General features: G+C 41.2%; 1 protein-coding gene across 2 annotated transcripts in view; it reads right to left on the reverse strand.

Annotated features, from left to right (window-relative positions):
• Window positions 1-16109, reverse strand: part of ZNF608 (zinc finger protein 608) — a 179542-nt gene that overhangs the window by 10721 nt on the left and 152712 nt on the right. Inside the window, exon 10 of one of the 2 annotated variants that reach the window (XR_010379655.1) lies at window positions 502-587. Coding sequence is in view for 1 of the 2 variants with exons in the window: in XM_064483621.1 (XP_064339691.1) it covers window positions 557-587 (31 nt within the window). In the remaining variant the exon portion in view is untranslated. Of the gene's footprint in view, window positions 1-473; window positions 588-16109 lie in introns of those variants that run through there. The other variant, XM_064483621.1, reaches the window with a different exon arrangement.

The following is a 16109-nucleotide window of genomic DNA, read 5'->3' on the forward strand; positions in this document are numbered from 1 at the left end:
TAAGCCCTACGCCTGGAATTAAAAAGGAGAGAAGAAAAGGGAGCCACAGTTCCTGCTAGGTCTTTTTTTCTCCCCTAATATTTTTATTCAAGGCTTGAGAAGTTAAATTAACTAAATCTGTTGCTTCCTAAGCCTTATAGCCAAAAAAAGGACAGTATTAAATCAGCCAGGACACAGATTTCTGGTATCAAAGGTCACAAAATAAGACAAATTTCAATGTCTTAAGCAGTAGTGCTACTACCTTAAAAGGTCAGTCATGACGTCATGATGTATGGACAACAGAGTCCAAGAAATTCTCTTGAATTCTATAAAATGCCAAGGTTTAACCACAAGATTCAAGTTCCAACACAGCTCTTGGGATCTCAGTAACAACAAACAACCCAAACCTCCAGGTTCAATTCATAATTTCCCAATAAAACATAGGTATTCATATTCCCTTTCTCTCTTGCTCTCTCACTCTGTCTCCCCCTCTCTCCCTCCAACTCTCCCCTCCCTTCTTACCTCCATCCTCAGGGCCAAGATGATCCTGGATAGGCTGGTGTAAGTCCTTGGAAAATCAGCATGCCACTGAGTTATACTGCATCTGTCTAATGAAAAAGGATGAACACTCAAGTGAGATAAAAATGTGGATACTTAAAGAACACAATGTAAGGGGCTAGTAGGTTCTCCAAAGATCTTCTGTGGAAAGAGTAGTATTTAAATACTTAAACGATGCAGCAGAAATTCAATAGGAGGGGCACAGACTCAACAGAATGCACCTCCACTAATTCTCCCTGAAAAACCCATAGTGCTAAGCTTTGTATCACCTGCATAAATAGCATTCCCACAGGTTCACGGGCTCATGAAGTTGGCCAACCAGGTGGCTAGGTCTTATCTTTGTTTACTGAAAGGCAAGTCTGCTCACCGAGTAGGTATTCATCAGATGTGCCAGTTCCAAACAACTCATCATCTGATATCCAGTTGATAATTTAAATTACCACTAACTTCACATTAATTGCTTCTCTAATTATAATGATGCTGAAAGACTCTGTAAACTGTCTTGGCTTCATTAGTACTTGAGATGGCTTTAACCTCCCAAGTTCCAAATGTGGGAATCTGTCCCCTCAAAAAGAGGACTTTGGGAAATAAAGAGAAGGTAGAAATAATGAAATGGGATGAGTTTTCTAACCACAAGGGTTTGTTTTGTTTGGGAAGTTCGTTTCACTCTCATCTGAAACACAGAAGAACCGAAAATAGGCTGTATTTATTGTAAAATGGAGATGGTTTGGGACTTGACAAACATGTCTGACTGGAGTGATGGATCACATGAAGGATGCCCAGGGACGCAATCAACAGACTACCTCCTGTTCCCATTTGTGTTAAGTGTCATACAATAGCTTGCTGAAGTCTTCTCACCAGCCTTAATTGCAGGCTGGGTTCTCACCTTTGAACTGTAATCTCCTAGTTTTAATTGTAAACAAGAAGTTGTCTTTCAAATCCTTTTAACTTTTTTTTGCCTGCATTCTCTGAAAATGGAATCCACGATAGCATGACCACAAGTAGAAAACACAGGGGTAAGAGGGAGAAAAGCCAATGCAGACCTTGGAAGTCACCTCTGAGCTGGACTTCAACAAATAAAAACTCCACCTGGGAGGGCCTAGAAACCCTGGCATACAACCGGGCATATAACAGCAGCTAGTTCACCTACCCCTGGCGGCCAGGTTCACTGTGACCTAGCTTTACCTCCACCCTAGTCTCCTCCTACACAAAGTCCTCTAGGGAAAGGGAGCTATGGCTGTTTCAACAGTTAGTTTCCCAGGCCTTGTGCCAGACATATCTTTGTAATTGCCTATGAGCCTCAAGAAAGCAACGCTCCACCACCGAGGCCCTTCAGCTTGCTCTAGTATGAATCAAGAGCAGGTCTCTCGGTCCGCTGGGTAACATTCCCATTCATTCCTTTGTACATGACTCAGGGCCATTCATCACCCCAGCAGCCTCTCCTTAGGAGGACGCTAAGATGTGGGGAGATGACAATGCTTTATGTGAGTAATTAATCCGGTGGCAGATGTGGAGTTTCCAGGACGACTACCATTAGTACTTTGACAGGCTACCGAACACATATTCTAGTTTAGTTACTAATGATTTTAATATGCTAATACTATGTTCCTCGTAAACAAGAAACATTCTGGCCTTAAGTTTTATATAAGTGCTATTATTTGCAAAGGCTTTTCAGACAGGAACAGTGATGAGGTTTTTATATTCTTAATGCTGCTATTGAATAAACAGTGTCCAATTAACATACCACCTGGAAGTACACCATTCCTCAGCTCTGTTTCTCCCCTATCACAGTCAACATTTATCAAGTGAATAAAATAATTCAGAGTGCAACTTACGGCCACGTGGGGAACGGAAAACAGGAGTTCTGTGGAGGCTTATTTTTCTAGCAACGGACTTTTGGTCTTGGAAACTTCAAATATGACAAATAGAGTTACAAAAGAAAATGAAGAAAAAAATACTGGCTTCATTTAGTCATTTAAAAAGATTTTGTAAAAATGCAAAGCTGGTGCATGCACCATGCTAGCGTTGCCTGGTGGCTGCTGGCTGTGTAGTTCTGTCCTTGGGTACACTTGTGTTCTTACATTAGCTATTTATCCAGTGGTGACACAGTCTGCAGCCTGAAATCTGCTTTATTATTTCCCTCTAGTTTAGGTAAGGTAATAATCCCTAGATAGTCACAGTGCCTTCTGTCTACCTTTCTTCTTGTCACATTTTCTCCTTAAATATGTTTTAGTACAATAATAAATTGCTATCCACGGTAAACGTGCTTCATCATAATTTTGCCTCATGCTGATGTGTAAAATGGCCACTGTCACTGACAAGCCACCTGGAAAACTAACAGCAACTACGGTGTTGCCCTAGGAACTAACTCAAGGTCAGAGCCTTGCGGCTGGAAAGGACAAAACACTGTCTCTGGGAGGATACTGTCTCTTACCGGTTCACGTTTAACTTGATAAAAGAAAAGAACTCCCATCACAATAAAGGCTTTGTAACAAAAGGTTATTCTAATTTTTTTTTTAATAGAGGTACTGGGGATTGAACCCAGGACCTCACGCATGCTAAGCATACGCTCTACCACTGAGCTGTACCCTCCTCACCGCTGAAAGATTATTTTAAACACAAACACACATTTTAACAAACAATTTGGGCAACCATCTGCACAGGGATGGAGGTGAAATGCTGAAAGTGTAGGGGTTGGGAAGCATCAAATGACTAAAGCAACAGACTCCAGTCTGTTGAGCAGGCTCTCGTTAGCTGTGCCATCTCCACACTAGACCAGCATCTGCAAACGAGTTTCATTGGAAACTTCTCTTTAGCCCAATGTACCATAACGAGGAGTTTTGTTTTTGTTTCGGCAGCCTTGCTACAGTCCAGGAATAAAATGATCTTTCAGAAGTATCATGCAGATCCATCATTTAGACAGACAATGTTTCAGGCACAGTACAAATCACGGTCCTACTGTTCCCCAGGGAAACAGCTAGGAGATAGTGTCTGTCACTCGGAGGATGGTATTCCTTTCTGTAGTCACCTGGGAGACCCCCCCCCTCTATTTCCTTTGTCTTTTGGTCCAAGGAAAGGGCACCAACATTTCACGAGTGTCTGTGAGTATGTACCATGTCCTAAGCATGCTCCGTCTTTATTTAATCCTCAGAACATCCTTAGGAGACAGGAATCATTTTCTCATTTCAGATGAGCCACAGCAAGAATAATTAAATTGTCCCTGGCCCAGAGATTCAAATCCGGTTTCGTCTGGCTCCAAACTCTGCTTTCATTACTTCCTCTTCTCATCTTCCCAACAGCAACCCTATTCCCTGGAAATTATCCTTGAGACTCTAGTATGATAAAATTATCCCTCCCTTGGAGAAAGTCAAAGTTTAGCTAACAAGTTAGAAGCTTCTATTATCAAAGGACATTTTCACCTTGCAGAATATTTGCTAAAGACTCCATTTAAATGGAAACCTTCATTGGTATCATCAAAATTTCAAAACTGCAGCCAACTTAAATGTTAGAATTTTCTGACTCCTGCTTTTAATAATTCTTCTCTTGAACAAGTGAGATGTCAGAACAATGAGATAATAAGGTGCTTTTTCCCTATAAACAGGTGGAAATCTTCTGATCAAATTCATTAGTTTTAGTGACTTAACTACAAACACACCTCAAAGACTGAACTGTTGCTACAAGTTAGGCACCTAAAAGGAAATCATGTGCCTGACTAATGGTGATTTAGAATCACATTATACCCTATACACACTTCGTTCATGCCTTCCAGGACTCTTTCCTTTTCACAGGTCTCTTGTAGATACTGTGGGCTGATGTAAGACCAGAAATCCTCTTCCTTTATCAGTCTGAAAAAGGCAGGCATCACTGTTTTTCAACTGCCATGGCTTTCGGAAAATGTACAAGACATGATCTCAAGAGGATGTTTTAAGTTATTTCAATAATTCTTTCCATAGAAAACCCTCCTTTCATAGTATGCTGCTTCCCTAATTTGGCAAATGATGATTTTGCCCCTGCAGTGAGCTAGGAGGGTGCCAGGCGTACGGTGGTAAATAAACCGATCAGATGCTTTACTTGCTCTTGTAGAGCTTACATCCTAGATGAGGGGTCAGCAAACTTTTCTTTTCTGTAAAGGGCACGATAGTAAATATTTTAGACCTTGTGGGTCATAAAGTCTCCATTGCAACTATTCAGTTTTGCCATTGCAGTAAAACACAGCCACACACAATAGGTAAGTTAACCAGCATTGTTGTGTTCCAATAAAAGGTTATTCACAAAAACAGGAAGTGGGTCAGACTTGGGCTGCCTGCTGGACGTAGTTTACAGAACCATGTTCTAAAAGATGTTACATTGTTAGTCCTCTTGCTTTTTATTGTATGTACTGTTCAAGAAAATCTAGTATTATTTTTAATTAAATTTTTATTTTGATATAATTATAGATTCACATGAAGTTGTAAGAAGTAACAACTAGAGTAGGAGGTAGGGCAAATGGGTGAAAATTGTCAAAGAGTACAAACTTCCAGTTTCCAAGATGAACAGGCCCTGGGGACGTAACGTACAGCCTGGTGACTGCAGTTAACAGTACTGTATTGTGTATGTGAACGCTGCTCAGGGAGTAAATCTTAAAAGTTTTCAACACACACATACACACATACACAAACTGAGTGTATGAACTATGTGAGGTGATGGATGTGTTAACCTTGTCGTGGTAATCATTTAACAATATACATGTATATCAAATCATCACTTGGTACACCTTAAACTCACATGATGTCACATTAAAAGATAAACTGAGGCATGTTAAACTCTTAAGTTTATTTGACCAAATCTCGATTCAAATTGGGAAGGGGACAAACTGTAAGTGGTTAGGACTGCTCCACTGACAGGAGCTGGGGAGAAGTAAAAGCAACACAAGGAAACTGACTGACTGGCTCAGCTTAAGTAGCTGCCTTGTTTGAGAAAGTCAAGACAGCCGTCTGTGGTTGGTTGTCTTCAGGCTTTGATTTCTTTACCTTGAGGCATTACATGTTTAGGTTTTGCTTTGCTTACACAGACTACTAAGGTATTACAACCACCTCTAATAGCCTCCTTGTTTAATTAGTTCAACAGTTACATGACAATATTATCTCAATAAATTTGGAAAAATTTATTTTTTAAAAATGCAGAGAAATTCCATGCACCCTTTCCTCAGTTCCCCCAAAAGGTGAGATCCTCAAAAACTACAGCACAACTTCACCAGCAAGATACTGACATGACAGAGTCAAAATACAGGGCATTTCCGCCACCACAAGAATGCTCTCATGTTGCCCTTTCATAGCCACACCCACTTTCTGCCCTAAGCCTCCTCCTTAACCCCTGGCAACCACTAATCTGCTCTCCATCCCTCCAACTTCCTCCTTACCTCTGTAACTTTAAAGAATAAGGAGAAAATGTCCTTCTACTCCTGTTGCTGTTACCACAGCTCAGAGAGTCACATCTCACTGTGCAGTTGGATTCTACAGCTAGTCAATCAGTTGAAAATTGACCACATATCATCAAATGTATCCTTCACAATTCCTAGAAAGGCACCACTTTGTAGATACACATACCAACTCATTCTAAACACAAAAGAGCTGACTTGTGCTTCCGTGGTAGACCAGACGACTTTCTCAAGTTGTTTATTCACATTCAGGGTTCTGTAGCTTTAGTCACTAGAATTATAAGCTCCTCAAGAAAAGAGTACGTGTTGTTATCTCATCTGCAGCTATTACCGTACTAAATTGACAGTGCATGGCAAAAAAAAAAGGGCATGTGGAAAGTGAGGTTACCAAGAAATCAGCAAGTTCAGCTCCCTATCTCAAGTATACTGCCTTAGAGTGGAACATCCTTCTCTGTCCCTCAGCGTCTCCTTTTTGTTCTTCAATGCCAAGCATAACTGCTTAGTATTAAATACTTTAATTCTTCTGATTATCACTGGGGTTTTTACCATATAATTCACTGTCTCAGTAGAGCTCACCTAACACAGTGGAAATAACAAAATTGCTGCCTGTCTCTCGCTAATTCCATACACTGGGTTATACTTTAGCCATCTGGCTTCTTACAACTACATCTGTTCTTAAAATTTTTTAAACACCGTCTTTCCTTTAGTAGACATTAAATAACTTTGGTATTGTAATTTTTGGCACACCACATGAAGACTTCTTATCTAAAATTGGATATTTGTTTTGCACAGTAAAGAGATAAATAAGTTTGATTCTTGGTGCTTTGTTTGTTTGTTTTAGCTTTAATGCAGTAAAGAAAACAAGCATCTATAGAAAAGATCAGTTATCTCCAATACTAAGGGCTTTGATGTCTTCTGACTTGCCAGGAGTTTGGCCAATGTAAACCAAATTTGTTTTTTTGTTTATCTGTTTATTTAAGGCAGGCATTATTCAAATGAAGCACTGTGGTATGCCAAGTTTTCACTTAGAGGAAATTTTTACAGTCAAGTTACAATCTTCTTAAATGGTGTTATAATGGAAAACACCAGTACTCAAATAGTAGTCACATTAAAACTTTCCTTTCAGTGCAGGATAACCATTGGCTATTTTTTTCCCCAAGAAATATTTGAAATGCCTAAATGTGTTCCACCTTTTCTCAACCATGTACTTTCTAAATAATTCCCTAGTACAAGCGGAGGTCTGTGACTAGAAGAGCACCGTGGGCTGGCTGGAATGTTTCCTCAGATTTCTGCAGGAAGCCTGTGCCCTTCACATCAGTCACTCTTAACATGAAAGAGACTTGATTTAACTCCTGCCCAGCTGCACACCCTTGGACTGTTATGAAATGGAAGCTTATAGTCAATGCATGAGCTTGATCCTGAGAGCCTTACAATTCAGTTTTCCCCAGTGGGGGTCAAGCCCTCACTCCTTAGCCTCTGCTGTGCACCATGGTTATGCCTCTATTTTAGCACATATTTCACACTGCCTTGTAGAATAATTTCTGGTATACATGTCCATTTTTCCTACCAGACTCCAAGCTCTCATGAACATTTTCCGTATAGCATCCAGCACAGAGGCTGGCACATGGTGAGTGCTCAGAATGTGTGAAAATAAAGCCCCTGAGAGCTGTGTTTATTACTGTGCTGAAAAAGACCTGAGATACCAGATTTTAGCAGTACAGAGGACTAGGAACACACTGATCCTAGATTAACTATAACAACAAGTTTTCAAAGCAATGCAGGGAACACGGGAAAGTAAGGAAAATCAAAAGGAAGACGAAGAAACAGGAAATGAACAGCAAGATGATACCAAAGCTGGAGCAGTACACAATGAGAACACAAAATCTGGAGTTAACCTAGGGGTAAATTTCAGCATTAGTACAGGGTTTGGGTGTCTGAGTTTTGTGAATGCTGCAAGTCGGGGAGCTCAACCTGGGAAATATGTACCAGCACAGATCCTCCAAATACACAAGGAGGTCCCAGGTCAGTAGCACTCCACTCCCAGCTTCAAGGAGTAGCAAACACAAATCCTCCCTGAAAGAAACCATCCCCAATTTAGGTGCACAGGAGTCCTAGAGATGAAGCTGAACCAAGTAGGAGCTCATAACAAAAATGAGAAAAATCAAACACACAAGGAAGTAAGTAGCTGTAAGTGAATCCAGCAGAAACAGAAATCCATAGGTTTCATATCCTGATAATTTCAATATTAAAATAATTCTAAGACAGAGAAGATAAAACATATATGAACTGTTTTTTATATGTCATTTTAAAAAATTAGCAAGCAACAAGAGACTTTATTTAATTTATCAGGAAGATCTGAGTAAGAATCAAAGCAAACTCTTAGAAATAAAAAATACAAGCATTTAAATTTAAAACTCAACTGAAATATCAGACGGCAGATTATATATAGCTGAAGAAAAAATTAGAGAAGTGAGTGGTAGATATTTAAAAGTTACAGTGTAGCACAGAGAGGATGAAGCATGGAGGACAAAATGAGAAGGCAATGGCAGTTCTGCCTCCTACAGTCCCTTGTTAAAGCACAAATGCCCTTCAGAAAGCAGCCACCTCAAGACAGCACTTTACAGGATATGCTGTCATCTGGTCCATGGGGAAGAGATTCAAGATCTAGGGCCATCCGTGGGAGGAAGAATAAGGGAGGACAGATGGGCTGGGGATGTCCCTGGAAATAGAAGGAGGCACATGATCACTTGGAGAGAGTAACTGAGGGCTCTCACTTCTCACTGCTGGGGAGAAGAGAGACCAAGTGAATCAATATACTATGCTCCCACTTTGCAATATTTTAGAGAAGTAGATGATAAAAGGAGTTTTCCCTAAAGGGGCAGCAGAACAAGACAATTTTGTGGCAAGAGACCCAGAAACAGAGAGTCATAGGTCACCAATGCAAGCGGCTTCAGCCAGCACCATGATTTTGAAACTCTCATTAAAACAATGTGTTAAACCAGAACAAAATCTTTATTGTCCTGCATTAATGTCCACAGTATTTCTACAATAATGAATTAGACAGCTCTACGAGCTGAGAGAGGGGACCATACGGATGAAAAAGCTTCCCCACTGATACGTGATGCATGTCTAGACCCCCTGAAGCCACTTAATGTATATCCTGAGACTCAAGCTGAGAGATGTTTTAATTTTTATCTTTCCTAATTACAAAGTTGATCCATTTTCATCATGGAAAATGGACAAGTAGAAAACAACAATAAAATCCCATTTCTCACTCATCGGATAGGAAAAAACTGAAAAATCCAGTAATATCAAACATTGGTCAGGATGCAGAGAAATAGATACTTTCATACACTGCTTGGAACAACCACTTTGACAAGACCTAGTAAAGCTAAACATGTATGTACTTACAATCCAGAAACACTACCACCAGCTATCCACCCCACCAAAATTCTCACATTTTTACACCACAAAACATGTACAAAGATGTTTGTTGTAGTGCTTTTTCAACAGTAAAATAGTGAAAATCACCTACCTATTCCTTAGTAGAGACAGAGATAAATTGAGGACCTGTAGTCAAAATTAATGAACTATATCTACAAATATCAGCATGGATAAATATCAAAAAAATCTTGTCAAATATTTTAAAAAGCAAATTTCAAAAGGATATGTACTGTATGATACCGTCCAGCTGTAATATTAACACACAATGTAAAAACTGGCTAGGATACACACATATGTGGTAAAAACACAGGACATATGTGAGAATCGTATGTAGTATAATAAATGGATTAGTTTAGGCTGCTAGTAACAAGGAATCTAAAATAACAGTGGCTTAAATAAATGACAGTTTCTTTTGTTTTTCAAATTAAAGTCCGGGTAAACTGCTTAGGGTTGTAATGTCAACTTTGCAAACATGATGAAAGCAAGGTTTTTCTGTCTTATAGCTCCACCATTCTGAACACACAGATTCTGCCTGTGGGCCTAAGACAGCTCCTACTATGAAAATCACATTCCAGCTAGCACAAATGAAGTGGGAGGAAAGGGGGTAAGGGACAGCCATTGAAGGAATGACGCAGCAGTTGAGGACAGGACAAAATGGTTAGAACCGAGATGGCGGAAGATCTGACTTCCAGTAGACCTTGAGCCTCACAGCACACCCACAGGCACCATGACAGTTCCTAGGATGGTCATAAAAGGTCAAAAAAATGGGCGGGTGGAGGGGACGTTACCTGGAACTCCTCGCCTGTTCCCCAAACTAGTTGGAATAATCCTCCTACTTATTAGCATATGAAATTACCAAACCCATAAAACCTAACAACTCTGCAGTTCGTGGTCTGGAGCACCAGAAATGCAGACTCAGTATGGGAGGTACGTAGGTAAGTAAACACTTAAGACAATGTGACAGCTAAGTAAAGGAAGTGCAGGGGCTAAGCACTTACCAGTTTGAGTAGGTGTGTGTATGTGTATGTGTCTGTGTTTATGTGTAAAACAAAGACCAGGACATTTTCTCTGATATCTATGTTATTAATCAGATCCATGAAGACAAACACTTAGACTCAAAGGTTCTGTCTAAGAAGTCCATGGGAGTCAGCATCCCCTTCAGGAGCCTCCCTTTCCCTTCCAATTCCTCTCCTAGATACTCACAACTAGCTCTCCATCCTCGTCATCACCTTTGCTCTGCATGGATTCTAACTACATGTTCCTCCCATCCCATCCTCAGGGGCTCATCTTCCAGGAAGCCTCCTCCGAGTCTTGTGGAGCCCAGATGTCTCAGTCTTATCATGACCATGCCCCCAGCAAGCACCACAGTGCCTTGGAAAGGGCTTCGTGAAAAGAGCTCCATACATCATGCTTGAGTGATACTCAGACATGTTTCAAAAAATGGACACTGTAAATGAAGCCCATGGTAAAGACCCAACAAATATTTACGGAGTGAAAGGAAGAATAAATCAATTCTTGTGCTTCTACATTCTCCTTAGCAGAGTGCTAAGCACACAGTTTCCAATAAATTGTCCATTAATTTCCTTCTGTGGTACAAAATTATGAATGTATCAACAGATTTTCTTAAAACTAGGTGTCATTTTTCTAATAGTTAGCTTGATACTTTTACTTAAGATACATTCAGATATGGAATGCCTAGTTGCCCCTTTTCAGAACTGGTGGTCAGAACCACCTCCCGAAGTTGAGCTGATAGATGTAAAACTTCTTTAAAAAGAATCTCTAGCCCAGTCCAAGGTTCTCAGAAGGCTCACTCAGGACAGGACCCACACCACTGGAGCCAGACCAACTAAAAAAGGCAGAATGAGCCCTCAGGGTGTCATGTGACATGATTTTCCTAGGCACCAGGTGCCGCACATTACCCGTACCAGAGGATAAGATAATGTTTCCCAAATTACATCCCTACAAAGGTCTACCATCAGACGTTTCCCTCCTTGCCTTATGGGCTGAATTGTGTCCCTTCAAAATTCGTAAGTTGAAGTTCCAACCCCCAGTACCTCAGAGTGTGACTGTGTCTGGAGGTAAGTTCTTTAAAAGAGATAATTAAGTGCAAATGAGGTCACTAGAGCAGATCCAAGTCCAACATGACTAGTGTTCTCATAAGAAGAGGAGATTAGGACAGACATGTGCACACACCGGGGGAGAGCACGTGGAGATGCGGGAGAAGACAGTGACCTACAGTCCAAGCAGAGAGGCTCAGAAAGAAGCACGCCTGCCAGCACCCTGATCTCAGACTCCAGCCTCCAGAGCCATGAGCACATACGTTTGCTGTTTAAGCCACGCAGGCCGTGGTGCTGTTATAGCAGCTCCAGAAAACTAATCCATCTCCCAAGAAAACTCTCCACATGAACTGCATACACGCTGCTCATTATCAGTACTATAATGATGAGCTGCTGGAGACCTGCCAACAGGGTGTAAAAACAGTATAACAGTAACTTAGAGATTGACACACCTGCCCACATTTGTTTACTTGGCCTCTCCTCCTGGAGAGCATCCCTGGACTCCCTCCTCTACTGGTTCCAGGCCTTCATAGCGTAAGTTCCATCCTGGAAGTCTCTTGTTTATTGTCTGTCTCCCTAATAAGACCACACACTCCATAAAGGCAGGGGACCCTCTCTGTGTCCCCAGTACCTAGGCACAGTGCCTGCCACAGAGGAACAGATATTTGATGACTGAGTCTGCTATTTTTGATTTTTCTCAATCCCCTCAGTGGGTACAAGCTCCATTTTTGACACATTAACTCCAAAAGAGCTTGCTTTTTCCTTTTTCCTTTCAATTCACTCAGCTCTGGAATACCTGACTGAGAAACCAGGATTTGACTTCTGAGAAGGATGCTGTAGGGAAAGTGATGGCCTTGCTCGGTGTGCCCGAGCCTGCCTGACAGCAGCAGTTCAGGATATTTTAAATGGTAGAGGTTGGGTGAGGGGGGATGAGCAGAACGGGAGCCCCATCAGAAGAATGACAGAGCGTTCAGACGAGTGTCAAAAATGAAGTCTGTCTTATAAATAATAAAACACACCCAACTGTGCATATTAAGTTGTAATTTGATCTCTGCCTTCTTCTGACATTGATAAACCACTCAAAGCCTCCCTCTCATGATTTCTGACGCCACAAATGACTAACCTCTCTCAATGGGACTTCTCCCTTATTATTATTATGTACAATCTGTCCTACATTCTTCTGTATATGTGAAAAGCAGGCAAGGAGAGCCACATGGAATGAACAGGGCAACCCCAGATTTTGCTTAAAACTACATTTAGCAAGTTAGGAAGAGAGGAAAATGTATGTGTAAATGGGGCACAAAGGGGCAGGTGGAGCAGAAATTGGGTTCCAGGTGACATCTATGCAGGCAGTCAAATGTAAATGAGAAGTGAAGAGCTCAAGGTGTCAGTAGCTGAGGGTCCAGGTCCTAGAGCTGCAGTTTTCTCCATTCAGGGCTGACCTGGAGCCACACTCATTCTGAAAGAGGATGTGCATCCCTCCCCCCTTCACTGAGGCCAGAGTTTAGGCAGAGCTGCTCAGACGTCTGGGCAAGCACGGTGGGCTGCTCTCAACTCCCCTGAATAGCTTTCCAAACTTCAGCATCAAACAGCCCTCACAGCAGAAACACTCTGAATGGTTCTCCCCATCTGATCAGGAGCATTCATGCCAGTTCTCTTTTGAAAACTAGCCTTGCTGCTACTCGCTTCACCATCATCAAGGCTTCAGCTCCAGGTAGAGCTCACGCCTGAGATGTGACTTGGGCAGGATTGTCTCCACAGTCCCAGAGAATAAATCTGAGCTCACCTGCCACCTATTCCAAAACTGCTAAAGCTCAGGTAACAAGCCACAGCAAAATCACTCAATGCTCCTCAGAGTTCTGACAACGTTGACAAAGTCCTTGGTGGACCCTTCTATGTTTGTGATCAGTGGGACAGCAGCCAGGAATAAGGCATGCTTGTGCTGAGCTGATCTTGGCCATGAACGTGCACACGCAGGGTACACGTTCGTTTGCATGCTGCACGCAGAGGATGAAATAATTCTGCACTGTGTCCGTTTTTGTGCCGTGAAGGCATATGGTTGCTTTGCAAGCAAAACAGTAGATCTTTCACTTGCCAGTGACATTCCACAAAGTGCTTATAATTCAGTGTTAGCTTATCAGCCGTCCAATCTCCCACCCTGGGGAATGTGTCAACCATCAAAAAGAGGGGAGTAGGTGTGCTGCATCTTAATGGCTTGTATTTCATCAGACTTACTTTCTTAAGGGCATTTAATCAATGAGGACAAGTAGTAGGCAGATTTTTAAATAAATGTGTCACTTTAGGTTAATCCACAGCACAGCTGAATGTATTTGTTTATGCGACTCCCAAATATGTCTCTCTGTTGCTCAGCAGAATTGATAATCTGTAAATCAAAGCATGTTACAAGTACTTTAAAACTATCGCCCAAGAAACAGCTTTATTTGACCTGCCAGAATGGGAGATGTCCAGAAGTTTCAGGTACAAGGGTGTTGAATGTCAGAGCTATTCACAATGCTTGAGTGAAACACCAGTTCCATTTACAACAAAGCTTTCTATTCATTCTTCCTTCCTTTCTTGCATTTACCAGGTGAATAATGTGCTAAAAAAAAAATGTGTTTGGGATGACAAAGAGGCTGGCAAAAGATGGCAAGCTAGGAAGCAAAAAGGATGGCAGGATTTTAATTTATTCTTGGGGCTATTATTAAATGCAGCAGCGAACAAAAATTAAAAGTAGACTAGAATGATACTGATGGGACTCGCATTGTTTTGCATCGATTATACCAAGATACTGGCTGCTGTTTATTCTCTCCGCTTTTTGCATCTTTAATATGGCCCAGACAAACAGAGGAGCTGTAATTGCATAAACCCAGGTCCCACGTCCAAGAGAAATTGCTTTTGCCATCCGTTATCAGCTATCTGAACTGTCAAAATATGACTGTCACATCTGCTGGACGTGTATTGGCCAGGTTGTGATGTGAATGCGGTTTCGTTATTTTAGATTGATTTTCTTAATGCTGGCCATAAGCGTGCCCATGTGCGGGCTTGCGGGTCTTTTCAGTCCTTTTCACAAAGCTTGAACTGTGTTGACATTTGTCCCCAGACAGCAGTGTCCATTCAGATTAGGACTTCTGCTGAGGCTTTTGTTGGAAACACTTAAATGACCCCTTTCTTCTTTTTTTTTTTTTTCTTTAAACAGCAAGTGTTTATCAAATAAGACAGAGACTGTATGATCCTTTTGACACTGCAGCGAACTAAAGTTATTAATATTCTGTGGGCTTCATAGCAAGAATCTAATGGTTTCAAGAACCATTCGAATCCCAGGCACAGCCTTAACTACAGCTTTTTCTAGATAGACAAGGATGTTCAGATGTGTGTGTTGTCATTGCAGAGGACACCAGAAGTTGATAAAAAAGATCACTGTATTAAGTCTCTTTCCTCATTTCTTTACAGCTGGCCAAGGAGGAGCTGGCTTTCTTGGACTTGGGAAGAGTCATTAAACTACCAGTGCTTGGAAATGAAGATCAGAAGAGATGATGCTCTTCATTTTATTTTACTGAAAATTGTGACATTTCAACAATGACACATCATCTCTTTGTCAGCTTGGTAAAGGCTCTGTGGGTTTTCTGAATGTTGCCTCTGCTTCCATGGGGTGCCAGGACATTCAGGAAGGGGACCCCAGCCCTAAGTGCACCGGTAAACGTCCATAATAGTCAATTTACAACAGAGTTGAGTCGGAATGGATATTCATGTTTCATGTGCCAGCTTGTAGTACAATTTAGCTCTCAATTCTGAGACAAATTAAATTCATTCTTGTGCATCCTAGTGATAATGTACAATTAGCTTTCAGAAACTGTAATATATTTTCCTATCATATAGGGGCTTTTGGAAATTTCAAGGGGAGCATCTCCAGGCTCCTTAACAGTCACCTGAAGTGTCTATCTCCAAAGTTACATAAATCAAACCATTTGGTAAACTGTGTTGTAACCTCTTTAAACATAGCTCCCTGTTAGCTTTAACATCATTATATCCCATTGTGATGAAAATGGACTTTTCTGTAGCCAGCGATAATGAAAATAGCTACTTTATGCAGTTTCTGCATGTAATTATCCAGGCTTTTCTCAGACTCTAGAGAAATCTAAGCTAATTGCTTTGGGACTCTCCTACATTTCCATAAATTCTTTGTTAATTTTTTATGAGAAACTGTTATTGCAGTCGCCCTTAGAGCTGCCATTGCATTCAATCACTAAAGTCATCCTGGAAACGGAGTGATGGGCTGGTGTCCCCACCAGAGCTGGACTCCTTTTGATTGCTGTGTATTCGCAGCTGAGGTGAGTTTTTTTTCCTCACTCTTTATGATACAAGCTTTTCTTCATCTGAATTTACTCAAAGCCCATCTAAAAGCGGTTCTATGCAGTGCATGACCTTGTCATTACAGGGCAGGAACTGAGTTTGCTTTATCTGACAGTTGGCTCTGGAATTGCTTTTATACCCACTCATCAACCCCAAAGACAAAGAGCTCTCTTTTAAGTGATAGAGGAGGAACTGAACGAGCCAAGTTTCCCAGGGAATGCTCTGAAACTACCTCAGATGCTACATTTGATTTATTGATTGCTTCAAGCCCAGAGTCACAATTTTCGTAGCTTCCAATAAACACT

Source organism: Camelus dromedarius, chromosome 3 (genome assembly GCF_036321535.1).
Source record: "Camelus dromedarius isolate mCamDro1 chromosome 3, mCamDro1.pat, whole genome shotgun sequence".
Taxonomy (NCBI): domain Eukaryota; kingdom Metazoa; phylum Chordata; class Mammalia; order Artiodactyla; family Camelidae; genus Camelus; species Camelus dromedarius.